The sequence below is a fragment of the Danio aesculapii genome, chromosome 11 (genome assembly GCF_903798145.1).
Source record: "Danio aesculapii chromosome 11, fDanAes4.1, whole genome shotgun sequence".
In the NCBI taxonomy this organism is placed as follows: domain Eukaryota; kingdom Metazoa; phylum Chordata; class Actinopteri; order Cypriniformes; family Danionidae; genus Danio; species Danio aesculapii.
In genome coordinates, this window is record NC_079445.1 from 2,955,581 (window position 1) to 2,977,596 (window position 22,016).

Sequence of the window (22,016 nt, forward strand, 5' to 3'; positions counted from 1 at the left end):
CACCAGCTGATTGGTGGAGAGGAGACAGAGTGATGAAGCCAGTTATGATGGTTATGGGGTGGTTTGGAGGCCATGATGGCAACCCAGGCTCATTCTGAGAACGTAGTCCCGTGGACGTTTCTGGAGACCGCGAAATACGTAGCCGGGGTACGTACGGCTGCATTTCATTTTTTTAAGCGAACGCTGCGGGGCGGTGTGACGCTGTTCCTTTCGCCGCTTGCCGGCCGGCCGCTTGCCTCAGTGTAGAGGGCTTTCCTGCTGCAACCAGTTTGTCCGGTTAGCTCTTCGTGGACTCTGGCGGACTCAAGGCGCAGAGAGGGGCTGACCACGACGACGACGACCGGGTTCGAGTCTGGGAAAGAGTGGTTCCAGAAATCAGCTAAGAAAACAAAAACAAAATCCAAAAAATGAAGTGAACAAGTTCATCACAGGGTGAAAATGTGGTCAAAATCCGAAAACGTGGTAAAAATCAGACGAGGGCTTTTCTTTTTCTGGACGGCTTTTGTGAATCGTTGTTGGTTGGGTTTAGGGACGGAGGAGGGTGGGTCAGCCGATTGGCCGGTCGCACCGTCAATCATCCTGTCAGACAGGCGGAAGGTCGTTCGACAGCGGCCTCCGGCGGGTTTACGCGAGAACGGCGCGGGGAAAAAGCGCGCACAGCGGCCTCTCACGGACTCGCGAAAACAAAAACTGCAAAAATACGTACCTCCCGGGTCGTATTTCGCGGTCTCCAGAAACGTCTACGGGACTACGTTCTCAGAATGAGCCTGGGTTGAAAAATGAAGCGAACAAGTTCGTCACAGGGTGAGAATGTGGTCAAAATCCGAAAACGTGGTAAAAATCAGACGAGGGCTTTTCTTTTTCTGGACGGCTTTTGTGAATCGTCGTTGGTTGGGTTTAGGGACGGAGGAGGGTGGGTCAGCCGATTGGCCGGTCACACGGTCAATCATCCTGTCATCCAGGCAGACAGGCGGAAGGTCGTTCGACAGCGGCCTCCCGCGGGTTTACGCGAGATTCACGAAAACAAAAACTGCAAAAATACGTACCTCCCGGGACGTATTTCGCGGTCTCCAGAAACGTCCACGGGACTACGTTCTCAGAATGAGCCTGGGTTGCAACATAGACAGAGGCCAGCGTGCAAATTTGGCCAGGATGCCGGGGTTAAACGCTTACTCTTTTTCGAAGGACATCCTGGGACTTTTAATGGCCACAAAGAGTCACGAAAAAAGAAAAAAATTATTTGAAGAATGACGACTTACATAGTAAAAGATGTGTTTTACATAGGTAAAACAAATACTATGCAAATTAATAGTTACAGGTTTCAAGCATTTTTCAATATAACTTTTTTTGAGCTCAACCGAGTAAATAAACTCTTGTAAATAAAGATTTTTGGGTGAACTATCCCTTTAATACATTTCTTAGCAGATAAAAACTGCAACACCACAGAGACACACACTCATTCCGGCTATTTCATGTCATTGAGTGCTCAGTCCAGACAGCTGGTGTCCTCCAGTCAGATGTACTTACAGTAATGAGCGCTGCACTTCAGCAGCCGTACTCTGCAGCCATTTAACCCTGCTTGTTTTGGGGTCCCATTTTCCCGTGATCCAGACTGCTGATGTCTATTATTAAATCAGGTGCGAGCAGAGATCATAAGAAGCGTGGTGTTCTCATGTGGCCGCAGACAGATGCTCGTCCCATGATGTGTTTCGCCCTCAGGTGGAAGTGAGCTTTGTCTTTTCACACTGCAGCCTCTTTGTGGATGTCCTGAATGATAGACTACACAAAAGCCTTTATTGTTGTCATGGGCTCTACTCTTTTTTTTTTAACCGTATTGGAAGCAAGGTACAAATTGTACCTAAAAAAACAAACTACATGCTTCTGTCGCAAAACTGGATGAATATAAATAGGCCCAAGCTCATATTATGTACATTTTTACACACACACACTTGCACAGCTATCTTTATGGGGACTTCTAATGAACACAGTGATTTTAAAACCGTACACACTGTATATTCTATACCCCTATCCCTAAACCCAACCCTCGCAGGAAACAATCTGCATTTTTACCTTTTCATAATATGTCATCATGTGTGATCTATGAGCCGTTTTCATCATGGGAAACAAAACAAATGTCCAAATTTACTGCCATTGATATTCTTGTGGGAACATTTGGTCAATGTAAGGAATACAAGGCACACACACACACATATATATATACACCATGCAGATTTTGACCTCATTATAGCTCCATATCCCTGCACACAAACATTCTATTAGTTATTAAACTCACAAATACCTACAAAAACCCTGTTTTAAATCATCCATAATCATTCATTCATTCATTTTCAGCTTAGTCCCTTTATTAATCTGGGGTCGCCACAGCGGAATGAACCACCAATTCATCCAGCATGTATTTCACGCAGCGGATGCCCTTCCAGCTGCAACCCATCTCTGGGAATCAACCACACACTTCCATTCACACACATTTACTACAGACTTACCCAATTCACCTGTACCTCATGTCTTTGGACTTGTCAGGGAAACCGGAGCTCCCGGAGGAAACCCACGCCAACAAGGGGAGAACATGCAAACTCCACATAGAAATGCCAACTGACCCAGCCGAGCTCGAGAAACACACTACATAACTTTAATGTAAGACATTTGACTGGTGGTGCATACATGTTTCGCAGGCAGCATTACAGAATTAGCCAGCAGCCATGGCCTTTGTTTTTCTCCCTCATCCCAAACGTGAACGGCCTCTCCTGTCATGTGCACTCATGTGCTTCAGAGTGCTCTAGTTCAGGCCTGTCTGCTCTTTTTACCCATCCAAGACAAAAGAAATCTCTCCCTTTCTGCTCCGCCGTGACCTCCCTGTCATCCGTCCACACACCGGGCCTTTCTGTCCATGATGCGGCACTAACGCTATCAATAACCGTGTCAGTGGGGCAAGTCCCACAGGCGATGCTCAGCCCCACCGCCTGAACCCAGCGTGAAACTCAGAAGCCCGCGGGTTTGAGAGGTGGGGTGAAAACAGCACGCGACACAGAATGGAGCCCCCCTGAAGAGACCATCTTTTGACCACCAGACCTCCCCGACCATTGACTCCTTCCTCAGCCCACTGTGCATTCATCACACCATCTTTGCCTTTGTCAACATTCGCTGAAGTAATTATATTTTACTTCACGGGAAGCCAGGCGCCGTTTGTTGCGACCGATTAACACGGCAAGCTAATCAAAGCTAACATGGAGCATTTGCCAAAACACATACAATTGAAGCCAAAATTATTATTATTTTTTTCTTTTTCAAATATTTCCCAAATGATGTTTAACAGAGCAAGGAAATTTTCACAGTATTTCCTATAATATTTTTTATTATATACTTAATTGTTTTATTTCGGCTAGAATAAAAGTAGTTTAAAATTTAAAAGCATTTATAAGGTCAATATTATTAGCCCCCTTAAGCAATATTTGTTTCGATTGTCTACAGAACAAACACTTAAAAGACGTTAAGAAACATCAAGTGGGGGGCGCTCGAGAGCACCGAATGGAGTAGACGTAGTTTGAGGAGCTCCTCCAAAACCTCGAAATAAAAAGGCTTAATTTAATCATAATCAAAACGAAACGACACCTTTTTAAGCTTGAAGTCAAGATGACGAAACCTAAACCGAAGAAATGTGATCAACCAGCCAATGCAGACGAACAATCAATGGAGAAACAAATTCTGACTGAACAAGCGGCTAGTGCTGTCAACGACGAGACCTAGGCCTTATCCCCAATCTTGCCAGCAATCCAAGCATCTATTCAAGCTATGGATAAGTCGATGAATGACAGATTTAACTCTATCGAAATTACTTTGTCGCAAATGCAAGCATCGCTTACCGAAGCTAACTCCTGTATCTCCGATCTCGAGGGCGCGAGAGTCGAGCATGACAACCGCATTTCCGAGTTAGAAACTCTCTGCAAGTATATCATGGCCGCCAACAAAGCCCAATACGTCAAGCTTGATGATCTGGAGGGCCGCTCCCGTCGGCAAAATATTAAAATTGCGGGGCTACAAGAGAAAATTGAAAACGGTCGCCCAACGGAATTTATGGAGAAGTTGATACCGGCCGTCCTGGGAGACCAAAACTTTCCATCGGGAGTAAAAGTGGATGGCGCAGATCGTATTGGACCCCTGCCAGCCAAAGGATGCCGCCCTCGGATGCTAATAGCAAGAATCCATCATTTCCCAGTTAAAGAACTAATCCTGAAATTGTCACGACAGCAATCGCCTCCACAGTTTGAGGGTACGCAGATCTCTATATATCCTGATTTGACAGCGGAGGTCATGTCGCAACGCCGAAGCTTTGACGGAGTTAAAAAGAAACTGAAGAAACATCAAGTGATGAAGTGTTTCAGGTGTCATTTTGTCCCATTCCACTTTAGCTTATCAATAGTTCGCCTAAATGATTTGCAGTCTTGTTTTCATTCTTACAAATATCTTCTTTTATATTACAGACTATTTTGAGGGATGTAAACAAAAACAGTTGTCCCATTGTATTTCCTGTTTTACATTTATTAATTTCTATAGCTTCCGTGAATCCAAAAAGAGCCACATATTGATAAATAATATTATGAGAGCTGTTTGAACATGACACGACCACATTGAAATGGTCTATACTGAAAAAAAGAAGAATACATGCTGGTTTGGAACTAAGTATAGTACATGGTGACATAATTTGCATGTTTTTGAGTTAACTATTAATACAGTAGCCTATACAAAGTCAGCAATTTGCTGATTGACATTTTTACATGAAACCACATCAAGTGAATATTGGACTATAACCTGGGCGCCTTGGCAAGACCCTTTCCCCCACAGATGGTGATGTTGCTGGGGGAGGATGGATGTAATTTGGGGACAGATGAGGGAGTCTTTATGTCACGTGTGTGTTTGTGTGTGTGTGTGTGTGTGTAGCCCAGGGGCACAGACATACACACACACACACACACAGCAGACTGACCTAGATGAAGTCAGAGCTGTCAGCTGACTGGCCGTTCCCTCGCTCTTCCCAAATGTGTGGCTGCTGCTATATTCACAGGACAGAAACAAGCATGAACTGTGGCTAATCTACTCCCCCCACACACACACACACAAGCGCGCGCTCTGAACGGGTCAACCGCACCGCTGCGCTCCTGGCTATTGTATGAAGCTTTTGTCTGCTGTGGGGCGACCATTAGACTGAAGTGTGCACATACTGGAGCCTTGTCATCAAAAAACGACACTGTAAAATATATCAGTTAATGATCCGTGAGTGTTTACATTTTTACGGTGGTGAATTGCATTATGGGATGTTGATCAACTTTTGATGTTGAAAATTCGACTTTACAGTTTCAAGGTGCTGTCTGTGAGTTTTTGACTCTTCTAAAGTATAAAAATACCATCATATGTTTGCAGATATTTCAGAAACATGCTCAGTGAACATTTGGTTTATCTGAAAAACGATGCTTAAGTCAGATATTCTGCTTTGAACGTGTTTTCCGTGCCGGAACGCTGTCTTTATTTTGGTAATTTTTCCCAATGCCCTTTTAGCCAATTATATTTATATTTGCCTTGGTGGAAAACCGCGTATTTCATTCAGTCAGTCAGAAAGGCTCTGAAAGCATGCGTACGTGACTGAAATGTGACCTCCGGTGGACAGTAGCAGACTCCCAAATGAGACGCAGATTCAGAGTTCCACATGAGGTTATTAATTAGCAAACGATTTAAATATTATGAACGTAAACATTAGGTGAGCAGGTTATACGTGACGAAATACGCAGTGATGAGCAATTTGGCTGTTTGCACCAGACGAAACACGACAGAAATTTAAATACAGCCATTCAGAAGCACAGAATATGCACTCTGTAGCTACCCGCCGGTTATTAAAACAATCCACGCTTCCAAATACTGATGTCCATATGCGTTTTCTTTATTGAACACCGTGAAAACTAAAAAAAATAAACAAACCGAATGTTTTACACTAACACAAAATCAAAAGGAACATCAAAATAAACAAGTAATATACAACAAAAGTGTAGTTTACCGTGTTGGCCTGATAACCAGCTGTAGAATAAGCAGGAGCATTAGACAGGGGCCTGCGTTGAGATCTCACTTTGCTATCCATACAAACTCTCACAGGTTAAATCAATCACAAAAGATCATGTGACCTCCGACTCAAGCCAACCGGAAACAAGGAAAATTATAACATAAACCAATAAACACTCAATAATGAAATACAAACAAACAAAATACAAGCTGACCGATCAGCGTCAGCTACACACTCACTCAAGAAATGATAAGGCTTATAATCTATTTAATACATATTAAACCTCTTTAACATTATTAAATGTAGATGCTGAATCACATGTTTAAAGTTCAATTTCAAGCGGTTTATTTTATTTTCCAGATCTGAGGTGAACTATCTGCTGCTGCTTTCAGTGTATGGCAATAAATGTCATGTAAAATGCCATTCAAACTCGCATTATTAGCATTTAACACTGAATAAAGCACATGAGGTGTACCTGAGGTGATCATAGTTTTCTGTTGTTCACCTGTGAGAAATAGAAGCTGTTTCTAATATATCAGTTCGAAGTGTTGGTTAGGACAAAAACTCCTTTTAATATGGAGAATATTCCTTCTATCGCGTGCTGTTGCTTTTATTTAGAACAGAGTTTAAATCACTCGCTCCTGTCCTCAATCTGGCAACCTGCGCTTGCGTTTGATTTGATCCAGGAGTGCAATACCTAGTTCAACCACTGGGTGTCAAACTTTTATTGACATTTTAGTTGTTTGAAAAAATAATATAATGTATAAGAAATATTATATAGAAACGAGTCAGTAACAGAGAATGCACTGGCAGGTTATCACAGGGTTTTTGTAGCGTAATATACAACACCAACCCAGACAAAATAGCACTGCAGACTATTAAAAATGCTAATAAAAGTCACTTTTTTCCAACTTTTCAAGGTTAAAAGTTGTTGGAAGAAAGATCAAGCTCCCATAATGCAATTTAAAAGCAGAAATAAACAGGGAAAAATAAAAATATGAATCAAAAAATATGAAAAAATGCTAAATTACAGTTCTTTTTTACAGTGCTAATAGTACAGCTTTAAAGAGGCCATATGATAACTATACTAGGTGTACATTAGCAAAGCTAGCTGCGTAATACTATTAATTTGCATAAAGCAGAAGAAGATTTTAATCGTCCTTTTCAACGATCTGGGAAATGAATGTTTTTGCCAACTCACATCTGAATGAGAAATTGAATCGGCTTATGACCTCAAAGCTAAATATAGCAAACTGTGCAAAACGGATTATGCAAACATCAAAGGGAAAGGAAAATGCGTGTCTCATTCGCTGATGTGGGTCTGTCAGTTAGCAAATGTTGCTCGTCAGAAATATTCTGCATGTGTGTTTGTGGTGCCTTTCCATGTATATTATATCCATCCATATTAGCTTTGAGGTCATAAGCAGATTCATTTTCTCATTCAGATGTGAGTTAGCAAAAACCTTAATTACCAGATAGCGGAAAAGGATGATTTAAACCTTTTCACACACACACATACACTACCTGACAAAAGTCTTGTCGCCTATCCACGTTTTAGGAACAGCAAATAATAACTTGACTTCTAGTTGATCATTTGGTATCAGAAGTGGCTTATATGAAAGGCAAAGGCCTCCAGATTACGCTTATTTTACTAAAATAAAATATGATCATGTCTTGATTTTTAACTAATTAGGACAGTAAGGTCTGACTTTGCTTGGACAAAAGTCTTGTCACTGAACCTTCAATAATGTCCAGTAAGGAATATGTGGTCATGCTGCAGTGGAAACAGAATGAATATTGTGTCTGACTCCATCATGAGTTTGGAGGACTGCATCCATACATCTCTGCAATGACTCAAATCACTGATTAATAAAGTCATCTGGAATGGCAAAGAAAGCCTTCTTGCAGGACTCCCAGAGTTCATCAAGAGTCTTTGTGTTCATCTTCAAAGCCTCCTCCTTCATCTTACCCCAGACATGCTCAATAATGTTCATGTCTGGTGACTGGGCTGGCCAATCCTGGAGCACCTTGACCTTCTTTGCTTTCAGGAACTTTGATGTGGAGACTGAAGTATGAGGAGCGCTATCCTGCTGGAGAATTTGCCCTCTCCTGTGGTTTGTAATGTAATGGGCAGCACAAATGTCTTGATACTTTAGGCTGTTGACGTTGCCATACACTCTGCAGATCTCTCGCACGCCCCCATACTGAATGTGACCCCAAACCATGATTTTTCCTTCACCAAACTTGACTGATTTCTATAAAAAAAAAAAAAATAATAAAAAAAAAAAAAAAAAAAAAAAAAAATATATATATATATATATATATATATATATATATATATATATATATATATATATATATATATATATATTTTTTTTTTTTTTTTTAATGATTCCATTCCCTTTTAATGTTTTTTATATTTATTTACATTTAGTCATTTAGCAGACGCTTTTATCCAAAGCGATTTATGTGCATACAAACACGCACACACACCTTTACATTTTAAAATATACATTTGTTTTATGAACAAATTATAAATGAATAATAGAAATAGATTGCATGGCTCAAAATGACAGATTTTTCTTTTAAGCCAAAAATCATTAGAATAATAAGTAAAGATCATGTTTCATTAATACATGTTGTAAAATTCCTCCTGTGAATACAGTATATCAAAACTCAATTTTTGATTACTATTGTGCATTGCTAAGCACTTCATTTATAGAGCTTTAAATGTGATTTCCTCAATAGTTGTAATTTTTTGAAACCTCGAATTTCACATTTTCTTTATAAATATGTTGACTTATCCTAACAAACCATCAATGAAAAGCCTACTATAAAGCTTTCGGATGATGTATAAATCTCAACAAATTGTATGGTTTTTGGTTTGTGGTTCACATTTGTCTCACAATCTGATTAATTATTACAAAACACAGTGCTGATATTGGAGAAGCCATAAAAAACCCTACATTCCAAACCGAGATTACCAAGAAAACAATTGCTAAGTCTCTAAAATAGCATCATGTGATGTTTTAAACCTCAAAGCATGATATGTTCATATGCATGCCCTGAAAAACACAGAGGGCTATAAATTCTTAAAACTTTGAGATTTGATTTATGATTGTGCCTTATGTGAATGATCTGCATATTTGATCCTATAAATGATATCCCTTTAAGCTTTGACATCTAGTTTCTCTTATTTAATGTGGGTTTTGAGTGCTCTTTCTAAGGTGGCACGGTGGCTCAGTGGTTAGCACTGTCATCTCACAGCAAGAAGGTTGCTAGTTCGAGTCCCGGCTGGGCCAGTTGGCATTTCTGTGTGGAGTTTGCGTGTTCTCCCCATCTGGGTTTCCTCTGGGTGCTGGAATACTTGGCGGTTCATTCCACTGTGGCAACAGCAATAAATAAGGGACTAAGCTGAAGGAAAATGAATGAATGAATCCTCTTTGTAAAGGATTGCCAGCTGATCCTTCTCATGAGAATCTAGTGTTGTCACAATATTTACTGGAGGTTCATTAATAAAATAGGCCTGTTCATCATGTCAGAACAACTGCTAAATGTTCTCCAGTGATGATAGATAATGCTACTGTTTTGTTATGAGCTCTTTTCTTTAACGATTTTTGTAAATTACACAGTATTTAACTGTAATATGAACTGTATTTTACTGTAGGACAGTTATGGAGTATGTTACTGACTTGCCTAACTTGACTTTAAAGGGGACCTATTATGCAAAACTCGCTTTTATAAGGGGTTTAAACACAGTTGTGTGGCAGCAGTCTGTGAACGTAACCAGCTTCTAATGATCAAAATGTATTTGTTTTATTTTTTGTAATCACACCTGATCAAAACAGTCTGCAGAAACACTGTGATTGACATTCTCCCTTTGTACGTGTCATCAGAGAGGGAAATCCCCGCCCACTAGTGACCATCTCTCCCTCATTAGCATAGAACGTTAGTCCTATTTTTTAACCTGCCACTATGCTGACACACAGGCATTTGTAGCTCCGCCCACTTTTGAAAACAGCACAATCTCATTTGCATTTAAAGCGACAGTCACCAAAATGGCACAATTAGAATCAAAGCCTAAAAGGGTCAGTTTCATAAAGCTAGAAAACAATATATGTGTGGTATTTTGAGCTGAAACTTCACATACACACTCTATGGACATCAGAGACTTATTTTACATCTTATAAAAAGGGACACAATAGGACCCCTTTAAATCGCACTATAAGCTGAATACTAGTATCTTGCAATATAACTTGTAAAATATTATGTACTGACATCATGGCATCAAAGTCAAAAGAAATGAGTTATTAAACAATTATGTTTAAAAATGTGTTGAAAAAGAAATTACTCTCCGTTAAACAGCATTTCAAGAGTTCCCACTTAGATATGCTTGGCGTATAAAGCAGGTTTGGCATGCTGTCCCGGGAGAGAACCCTGAGCTCGGCGATATTTGAGTCCAGGGCTCCCGCCCGGTCGATAAGCATATCAGGAGATCCGAGATCAGGTAGGTCTCGAGAGCTCCCCCTTTAGAAAAGGGAGAAAAAGGAGGAGATGGGGTGGAAGGGGGGATTCTTCCAAACGAAGATAGAGCAGTAGGAAGAAAATGATCCATTTATAGTAAACTAGGATCACTCTGATTGGATTATTACTGATTACAGATGAGCGGCCAGACGTGCTCAATCATATCACATGCTCCTCTCGAAATTAGTTTATGAAACTTCACTAGGGAAATATCTTTGAAAACAGGTTTAAATTAGGACTTCACAGCTTTTTGTCTCATAATAAATAAAGCTTGATTAAAACCCAATCTTACAAAGTCCGCTTGAAATCAAAATTCTTTCGTTCGTTCATTCATTCATTCATTCATTCATTCATTCATTCATTTTCCTTCAGCTAAGTCTCTTATTTATCAGGGGTCGCCACAGCGGACTGAACCGCTAACTATTCCACCATACGTTTTACGCAGCAGATGCGCTTCTAGCCGCAACCCAGTACTGGGAAACACCCATACACTCTCACATTCACACACACTCATACTCTACGGCCATTTCATATAGCGCATGTTTTGGATTGTGGGGGAAAATCTCCCACGCCAGCTCGGGGAGAACATGCAAACCCCACACAGAAATGACAACTGGTCAAAGTCGGGACTCGAACCAGCGACCTTCTTGCTGTGAGGCCACAGTGCTAACCACTGAGCCACCGTGCCACCTGCATATTTGTTGTGTTACAATAAATGTATCGTCTCAACAAATGCCTCTCTTCGATATGATTTAGCGAACACAAACCGAGTGTAAAAAATACAGGGTTTCACACAATTAATTCATGTTGTCCCAGCAAAGATCGAATAAGTCTGCTTAACAAATTTAAGTGGAGGCAGCACGGTGGCACAATGGGTAGTGCTGTCGCCTCAGAACAAGAAGGTCACTGGTTCAAGCCTCGGCTGGGTCAGTTTGCATGTGTATGAGTGTGAAAGAGAGTGTATGGGCGTTTCCCAGTACTAGGTTGCAGCTGGAATTGCATCCGCTGTGTAAAACATATGCTGTATAAGTTGGCGGTTCATTCCGCTGTGGCAACTGCTGATTAATAAAGCGACTAAGCCTAAATGAATGAATGAATGAATTTAAGTGGATTGAACATTTAACAATTAACTTGTCCCCCAAAAATATCGAGAATTGCGTTGTTTCAGCTCATTTAACATAAGTAGTATGAACAAGCATTAAAATATTTAAGGCTTTGTTTGCAGGCAGCTAGTGAAGGGTCAAACTGAAATTCCTCATGACTCATTTTGGCATTTCAGAATTTCTTCTTCTTTATTTTAAAGAGGCATTAATTTTATTCATCATGCTCTTTAATCTGTACGAAACTGCAAGCCTTTTACATTCACAAACCATACACTGCGCACTGCGCGACAGTTGAATTTGCCATAATAGAGGTATTAAAAACTGAAGCATCTAAACCACACGCTTGTTCCTCACAGATGTCTGTGGCTGTTTAAACTGAAGTGCATGCTTCCACATTTAATGCAGAAGTTACTTCCCAATCTTTTACATGTTAGTCATCAGGGTGATATAATCCAATATTTTCTATCCAATGTTTGGTTTTACGCAGGACTTGCGATTATATTGAGGAACTTTGGTGGCTTGTGGGTTTTAAAATACAAGATTATTTTTCGTTACCTGCGGAAATGACATATTTATGCAATTGGACACACCTGACCTATATCACTTGAAACCAAAAATCCATCCTTCTGACCTTGTCCATGTTAGATTAGCATGTTTGGCCATTTAATGAAGCTGTTTATTGTTGTTTTTGGGTGATTCTAGTATTGCGGGTGTTTTGGGTCTTAAAATAAACCTTATATATTTAAAAAAAACAAAAAAAAATGCAACAGTTTTAATAATAAAGCTAATTTCATCAAGTATTCTATAAAAAAATTGTGTTTGTATATGTATTTAGGGACATTTTATCCTGAAAGTGTTTATTTAAAACTCTGCTATATTTATATATATATATATATATATATATATATATATATATATATATATATATATATATATATATATATATATATATATATATATATATATATATTTTTTTTTTTTTTTTTTTTTTTTTATTGATTTTCCTAAGTAATAAATTTAGCTTCAATTTTTATTAAATAATTAAGTCTAATTGTCAATTTTTTTTGTGTTTAGTCAATGTTGTTGTTTATTATTTGTAATTTCTATTGAATTTGAGATGATCAGAGTTAGTTTTACACTGTTATATATTATCTGCAGGCATATTTACTACTGGAAATAAACTGTAGAAAAAAGACATCAGTGTGTAAAGTTTATGGGTGGGAATTGTGGGTATTTTGCGTCTCCAAAATAAATCTTCTTTTATTTTTTAAAAAATTAAGATATAGACTAATGAAACAGCTTTGAATAATAATGCAGATTTAATCAAATTATCCATAAAAAATAATGTTTGTGTGTGTATTTAGGGACATTTTTACCTGAAAATGTTTATTTAAAACTCTGCTATGTTTATTTTGTTGGTTGATTTTGATGAATCGTAAATTTAGCTTCAACTATCATTAAATGATTAAGTCTGTCATCTTTTGTTGTGTGTTTAGTTTATGTTGTGTATTATTTGTAATTTCTGTTGAAATTGAGATTATCAGAGTTAGTTTTACACTATTATATATTATCTGCAGGCATGATGAACTGAACTGTAGAAGGAAATACAGCAGTGTGTAAAGTTTATGGGTGATTCTAGAATTGGGGGTATTTTGCATCTCCAAAATAAACCTTCTATTATTTTTTAAAAACCAAAATTGTAGACTAATGAAACAGTTTTTAATGATATAGCCCATTTTATCAAGTATTTAATTAAAAAAATAATGTTTGTATGTGTATTTACAGAGATTTTGCCCTGAAAATGTTAACTTAAAAACTCTACTATGTTTATTTTGTTAATCGATTTTGATGAATCGTTAATTTAGCTTCAATTATTATGAAATAATGAAGTCTAACTCATTTTTTTTGTATGTGTACTGTATGTTGTGTATTATTTTTCATTTCTGTTTAAAAATTGAGTTCATCAGAGTTAGTTTTACACTATTATCTGCAGGCATATTTACCAAAAATGAACTGTAAAAAATACTTTAGTGTGTAACAAATAAAGCTTTTCACTCAGTAAGTTTTAAGTTTTAAGTAAGTTTACGAAGCCTAAACGAATCGGAGTGTGAATTTTCAACAGGTTTGTTTAGCAGGGAATCGTTCGAACGAACCGATTCGTTAAAGTGAATCAACGCAGCGTTTAGATTTAGACGAGTCGCTGAGTCGGCTTTTACACAGATCCACTTCTGAAGTCTAATTGGTCGATGACATTGTTATGTAGGCGGAGCCAGCAGCTCTGTGTGGTCGAGACGGCTGTCAATCATGTTTTCAAAAGACACGCCCACACCTCTCAAGAGTGGAGCTGCACATTGAACGTACATACATATCAGACGCCGTGTGCGCTTTCGGATGTACGCTCGTGCACAGCTCGCACGTATGACAGGATATAAGCTCGGAAGAAGAAGATATGCAAATCCCCGTCCCATCCCATGCGGTTTACATATTATTTACGCAGTAATTTATAGAGGTGAGCGGCGATGTGTGGATACGCAATAATAAAGCTGACTGACGGAGCGGAGCGGTCGCGCGCTTGTTAACGCACAACACTGTGTGCGGCTCGCGCGTAAACTTTGAGAACTTCACAGCATCACTTCTCATTTTTGACGGGCGAGGTGAAACAACAGCGCAAAGCATGGCGACACAAAACGACTGCTCTGTCAAGGTCTCTTTAAGGTAAGCCTTGCTGTCAGAATCCGCCGGCTGTTCCCATACAGCCTACATTTCACGCTGTTTTACATGTTATGCATTGGTAGTGGTGTTATATATGTATATATAGATGCGTTAATCATCAAGCAATGCTTTACTCTTTGCATTCACAACACTGAGTTTTTATAGTATATAAACAGGAGTGTTGCAATTCTATGGGTGTGTGTGTGCTCGGCAAGGTAAGAGCCAAATAGACACTAATAAATATGAAATCTTATAAAATATGATCTGCAGTTATCAAACACACATACACGCGTACTATAGTTTCCATGTCCCGCAACATGCATGTTACATGCACGCATAATGACATGCATGATGCACATCGAGACAAGTTAAGTTCGCATTGCATGTAGCATACAGTAAGGTGCATTTAATTGATAAGTTTTGCATAATTGCTGAAGGACATCAGATGATGCAGGAATGTCTGCAAGGTGATAATGACACAAAGACGCGTGCGCGCGCTCCATCTCAGCGTCCTTATTTCCTTTGTTAAAGCATCTTATCAGGGTTTAACATGGCAGTAATTTAATGTCTTATTGATTCACCTTTTTTTTCTGCAACGATCACTGGAATTGCCAATCTCATCATTAATGCCGTCATGCGATGCTTTAACCGGAGCGCGTGTCAGTGCGCGGCGCCGGGCTGCAGCATGCATGACTCGAGGCGGTGGTCTGAGCATTGTCTGGATCCCCCTCAGATCAGCCTGTTGGGAGCAGTTTAAGTGAACAAACGCGCTGTCTTGGTGTGTTATGTGTGTGGATGTGTAAGCCCATCTTGTGAGCATGCTTTGTGTTGTTTTAAATGGCCAAACAGACCTGCTGTTATGCAATATTAATACATTAGGAAGTGTTGCTGCAGGTGCGTGGTGATTTCTGATGGACTGTGTTTGTATAGTGTGTGTGTGTATGTATAATGTTGGTCACACCTGCAAACGGAAAGGGAGAGAGGGGGGCATTACATCAATGAATGAAGTGGGCCCACGTGTTCTGCTGAGCATCACAAAGGGAGAGTGCTATTTAAAGGGGACCTATTCTGCTCCTTTTTACAAGCTGTAAAATAAATCTCTGATGTCCCTAGAGCATGTCTGTGGAGTTTCAGCTTGAAATAGTACACAAATAATGTTTATAACTCTCTGAAACTGCCCCTGTTTAGGCTTTGATTCTAATCGTGCCATTTTGTGACTGTCGCTTTAAATTCAAATGAGATTGTGTGCTTTTCAAAAGAAGGCGGAGCCACACACGCCTATGCATCACCAGAGTGACCGATTCACAGAAACTCAACATTCCTCTTCAGCTGGTGAAAACTCTAAACAGCAGCAGACGGCTGCTTCTCACTCAGGGCCATACTTGTCAACCTTCCTGTTTTTCCCGGGATTCTTCCGTATTTTAAAGTTCTATCTCGATAATCATCCTATTTTCCTGTATTTCTCCCGTATTTTCAGTCTTTCTCTGAAGGATGGCAATAAACATTTAAACAGCCGATCCTCGCTATACACAACCCGCCGAACCACCAGGGGCCGCCCCTTGCTCTTAAACACGAGTCTGTTCTGTGCTTTCGTTTTATTTAGGCATGAATAAATATGTAAAATATGTCAAATAAATATACCAACGGTTTCCCAAATGGTTTCTGTACACGCTATTTGAAGCGGAGCGAAAGTCTGGGTTTTGGGTGTGTGTTTGAACAGACATACACACATAATTATTAATAATAACAACATCTAAAGATGTCGATCTTGGTGTTTTTTGACCTAATTTTGTCCTAAATGAGCATAAAAAGTAAAAAAAAGCAACCAAATGCTTTCATTATAATGTTAGATGTGTGCATTTTTAACGTGAGATCTCTGTTATTTAATTTAATCAACAGAAAAATCCAAATAAATGCGATTCATTCGTGGCTCTTTATTCAGAATGTGTAAGTTATTGGTAGGCGTATCCCTTATTTTCACACCCCAATGTTGACAGGTGTGCTCCGGGCTGTTTATGCTAATGAGGGTGAGATTGTCACAAGTGGGCGGGGCCTTTCCTCACTGATGACACGTACAAAGGGAGAATGCCAATCAAAGTGTTTCTATTTTCATCAAGTGTCTATTAGAGGCTGGATATATTCACACACTCTTGCTACAGACGCAACATGTGTTTATGTGAAGTTTCATAAACTAATTTCGAGAGGAGCACGTGATATGATTGAGCACGTCTGGCCGCTCATCTGTAATCAGTAATAATCCAATCAGAGTGATCCTAGTTTACTATAAATGGATCATTTTCTCCCTACTGTTTCTATCTTCATTTGGAAGAATCCCCCCTTCCACCCCATCTCCTCCTTTTCCTCCCTTTTCTAAAGAGGGAGCTCTCGAGACCTACCTGATCTCGGATCTCCTGATATGCTTAAAAGTGAGTTTTGCATACTAAGTCCTCTTTAAAGCTGCACTTCATCGAGTGGGTCTGGATACAGCGCTTGCAAAGTCAGGACTGGCTTGATCATTCTCAGACAGTCTATTTTAAGGGCTGTTTGGTGAGTCAAGTTAGCATTTCTTGTGATTTAATGTTCGTACTGACAGTGATGTGCAGTGATCGAATTCATTTTCAACAATAACTGTCAACACAAGTTGATATAATTAGTGGTCTGTCAGTCCGCTTCTGATAAAATAAGGCATTCTTGAAAATCAACTGTAGGTTCTAGACTAGTAAATCTATAAATGGACTTTAGGGTGGTCACAAAGCAATTACTTAATTGAAATAAGTAGGCGCAAATCACCCACAGACAACTCGAAATCCTAGTAGTTAGCATGAAATAGAAATTTATTTTAAAGGGCACCTATGGTAAAAAATCTTTTTTTTCAAGCTGTTTGGACAGACATATGTGCATGTATGGTGTATAGACCGTCATATTGGGGTGATATAAGCACACCCAGTGCTTTTTTTCAATTTAACAATATAAAAAACGGTGGACCAATTGGAGCGGTTTTCAAATCGACCGCAACTTTACGTAGGAGAGCGGTCCCCCCGCCCACCAATATTGATTGACAGGCACATCATCATATCCTCAGTTTGTTGATTCACGTCCGCCATTTTCAGCGTGAGTCGAAGCGATATCACTAAAGGAACACGCTAGCTCTATTTTTAGATGCAAGGCTCATTGGGCTCAACACAAGAGCAATATTCTCCACATTATCGCTCTAATCAGAATTATTGGTTGTATCTTTAGGTAGGTTTGCAAACATGTGTACTTCTCATTGAGTCTACATTATACTTCAGCCGTTTGCATTTCTCGCGATCCCAGAAGCTCCCTGTGATCTTAACTAGCATGCGTTTTAGAATTCTAAACATCGGTTTCTATCAGGGTACACTCAAGTCGACGGCTGGGCGCCGCAGACCGCTGCAGAAACCTATGTTTAGAATTCAAAAATGCGTGGCGCGACGATTCGGGACACTTCATGTTTCTGCCGCGCCACAGAGAGTGTCTGGTGTGCCGTGTCGCGGCTTCGAGCGGCGCATCCGGTGCCTCAGTCAAAGTTAATTCAGTGTGCGTGGTTATTAGTTTCTGTGTACAAGCTCGGCACTTGAAACTAGCACACAGTTGGCTGTAAAACTGTACAAAGACACAAATGATTTTGTACTCTCTGCTTGGTCTGTGTCCGAGTCGTACATGTACGACTGAATGCGGATCCTCTCAGTCATCCTGTTGCAAACACAGAGCGGGTGAGCTCATGACCCCGCCCCTTGTTACGTTGGGCGGGAAGCCGAAACTAGTCTACATGTGAAGCAACACACCCCTAAATCAGCGAGCTGTGGACACGCCCCCAACATGACACTTATTAACACATTATAATAAAACAATCTGAATTGTGTTTTAAACTGAACCTAAACTGGCACACTCAGAAGAACCAGAATATTAATATTAAATATAAAAAAAAGAGGTCAACTATGGGCCCTTTAATAAATTCATCTTATTTGAGCTCTTAGTGATTTGTAAGCAGCGTCTGAGCTCAGTCTTCTGCTGAAGCTGTAGATTTTTCTCTGATTACACATTCTGGACTTCTCCAATCTCCAAACTGTACAGTTTTTTTTTGTACAATTGATTGCGAGATTTCATTACTGCTGCCTTCAAGTGCACTTGTGAAATTTGTATCCCGTGAAGACCCTTATGTTGAAAACATTAGCTAGCATACACTAAAAGGAGATTTGTTGAATTTAAAATCCTGTAAACATTCATTCATTTCATTTCCCTTCGTATTAGTCCCTTATTTATCAGGTGTCGCTACAGTGGAATGAACCGACAACTATTCCAGCACGTTTTACGCCGCGGGTGCTCTTCCAGCCGCAACCCAGCACTGGGAAACACCCATACACACTCACCTTCACGCACACTCAAGCCAATTTAGTTCATTTAAATGACCTATAGCGCATGTGTTTGGACTGTGGGGGAAACCGGAGCACCCGGAGTAAACCCATGCCAACACGGGGAGAACATGCAAACTCCACACCAACATGTGACCTTCTTGCTGTGAGGTGACAGTGCTAACCACTGAGCCACCGTGCTGAATCAACACAGTTCTTGAGTTGTTTTGGGATAACTTAATTATTTTAAATTTACTCCACTTAAATTAGTAAAAACAGTTAAGTTAACTTAATCGATTTGTGTTGGGACTACATGAAGGTGTTGTGTGGAACCCAGCATTTTTTACGGTGTATGTGCATAATTGCTTAAGTCAATACTTAAGTTAACCTCCACACCGCGAAGCACTTTTATAGCAGAATCAAGCTGTGATTCTAATTAAAAGAGGGGTACAATGACAACGTTTTTATACATCAAGTCATATAAGATCAAAAGAACAGATATTATTTGATAATGTTTATTTGCTGACGTTGAAAATACTAATTTCTAATCGTTCACTTCTCTCTGATGTACTTCTCAATGGAGCCTTTACACAAGACCGTTATGCCACGTTTAACGGTCATGAGCATCTTAAATTCTTGAAAGTTTTTAATATTTGGATTGTTATTTTTCAGTGTATGAACGTTTACATTTATTTATGTGTGTATTATATCATCGAGAGCTGCACTATTCTTGCTAAAATGAATTTTTGCTTAAAATAGAGATGACTATTTTCTCACGAATCTGTAGATGGAAAATAAAGCTTAATATGAGTCGGCTATTATTATTGTTATTTCTCAAACATATGGTAAAAAAAAAGCTATATTAATATGTAGGTCTACTGTTTATTCTCATGCACAACACTTTGTGTTAGCTAAAAAAGAAAGAAGCATATCAAATGCTTGTCGTAGTCTAATCATAACTCTATAATGCCATATGATTATTTAAATGTTGTGCACGCTTTCGGTTTCATTCTCAATGCTAAGTGCTAAGTTCATACTTCCCGCGCGGCTCTCAAACAATCACTCTGTTTCACAAACTGAACGTTATTTACAACTTTATTACCTGCTAGCCTATTCACAGCCTGTGCAGGTTCTGTTCACTAAAGTAGACTTCATTCACGGCCACGAATACAGCATTATATGAAGACAGAAATGGTATTTTTGGGTGAATTATACCTTATAAATATAGTATGTGGGTCTTTCAACACCATTTCAACACCATTGGTGTCCACGTTGCTGAACAAGGTATGTAAAACAATGTGAAGACCTGTGCGGCCGCCTTTTCTTCTCTCCTGAATTTGAAAATATGATTGGCAGAATCGTAGAAGTGCTGGATTAAGAGGGCCTAGGGCAGTGTTTCTCAACCCTGTTCCTGAAGGCACACCAACAGTACACATTTCCCATCTCTCCCTAATCAAACACACCTGAATCACCTAATTGGAACATAAGAAGAGACTCCAAAACCTGAAGTTAATTAGTTGGGTAAGGGAGACATCCAAAATATGTACTGTTGGTGTGCCTCCAGGAAAAGGGTTGGGAAACACTTGCCTAGGGGGTCGAATTGAGATCGCGATCTTTTTCGATTTAACTATGCAGCTCTAATATCATCTTTGCAACAAATTACAACAACAACAACAACAACAACAACAAAACCCCCCCAGGATTACCGCTTATATTTGTAATGCAGAGTTTACGGAAGTGGGGCCATCAATTTGACATTGTTCTCTCCTCTGGCTGCCTCAATTTTTTCCTATTTTCTGAAATTCATGTTAACACCATCAAATTTTTCTTTTATTATTTCAGCAAATAGGATTTAAAAAAAAAGAAGATTTGTCGTACTCTCCTATTCACTGCGCTCTAAGTTTACCAACTGTGACGCCTGAGACATCCGGAAATCTGAAAACCATAAAGATCAAGCTGAGTCTGACTCCTTCGGTCATGAAAAAAATGAACCTTGCAGTCTTTCCTCTAATTATGACTCAGTCAGAATATATAATGCTTTATATCCTTCATCTTGATGTAATCCTAATCTTGGAAGTACAGTTTTGGAGCCTGCGCTAATCATACACTTTGCAGTTATTATGTAAAGCTCAGCAGCACTAAACTGGCCAAAGTCTTCAGATTGATTCTGACTCAGCCGGCTGATCAAGTTGTGTAATGCAATGTAATCTAGCATTTATGTGTGGCTTTTTGTCTTCTTTTTTCTTTTTTTTTAAGATGTTTCTCTTTTGTCATGTATTTGAAATTATGTTTGGAAAAGTTTTATTAATTGTTTTGACCTTGGGTGACCTTGGATCTCCAAAAAGGTGCCATTTATAAATAAAATGTATTACTATTATTATAGCGACGCAGTGGCACAGTAGTGTGGGGAGTTTGCATGTTCTCCCTGCGTTTGCGTGGGTTTCCTCCGGGTGCTCCGGTTTCCCCCACAGTCCAAAGACATGCAGTACAGGTGAATTGGGTAGGCTAAATTGTCCGTAGTGTATGAGTGTGAATAAGTGTGTATGGATGTTTCCCAGATATGGGTTACAGCTGGAAGGGCATCTGCTGCGTAGAACATATGCTGGATAAGTTGTCGGTTCATTCCGCTGTAGCGCCCCAGATTATTAAAGGGACTAAACCGAAAAGAAAATGAATATTATTATTATTATTATTATTATTATTATTATTATTATTATTATTATTATTATTATTATTATTATTATTATTATTCATTCATTTGGCTTAGTTCCCTATTGATCAGGGGTCGCCACATGGAATGAAGAGCCAACTATTCCAGCATATGTTTTACAAATCGCATGCCCTTCCAGCCGCAACCCAGTAATGGGAAACACCCATACACTCTCAAATTCACATATACACTACTGCCAATTTAGAACATGCGAACTCCACACAGAAATGCCAACTGGCCCAGCTGGGACTCGAACCAGCAACCTTCTTGCTGTGTGAGTGCTAACCATGTGCCATGTTAACCTGTGCCGCCCTGTATTGAACATTGATATTTTATTTAATTTTTAATTCTGTATTTTTATTAATTTAAACTTATGTAATTTATTTATGTATTTATTTTCACCCTTTTAACCATTTGTTTGATTCCTGATGTTTCAATCTTTCAAAAATAGTTTGAATTTTTTCCCTCCATATTTTATATAGTTTTAGTAACTTAATTTCTAATAACTGATTTCTTTTTCTCTTTGC

The 22,016-nt window shown here is 39.2% G+C and overlaps 1 protein-coding gene across 1 annotated transcript in view; it reads left to right on the forward strand.

Moving 5' to 3' along the window:
- Positions 1 to 14,104: 14,104 nt before the first annotated feature.
- The window catches only part of kif21b (kinesin family member 21B), a 151,263-nt gene continuing 143,351 nt past the window's right edge, over positions 14,105 to 22,016 (forward strand). The window contains exon 1 of the mRNA XM_056468242.1: positions 14,105 to 14,409. Within this exon, the coding sequence (XP_056324217.1) occupies positions 14,369 to 14,409 (41 nt within the window). The 5' untranslated portion in view covers positions 14,105 to 14,368. The remainder of the gene's footprint in view (positions 14,410 to 22,016) is intronic.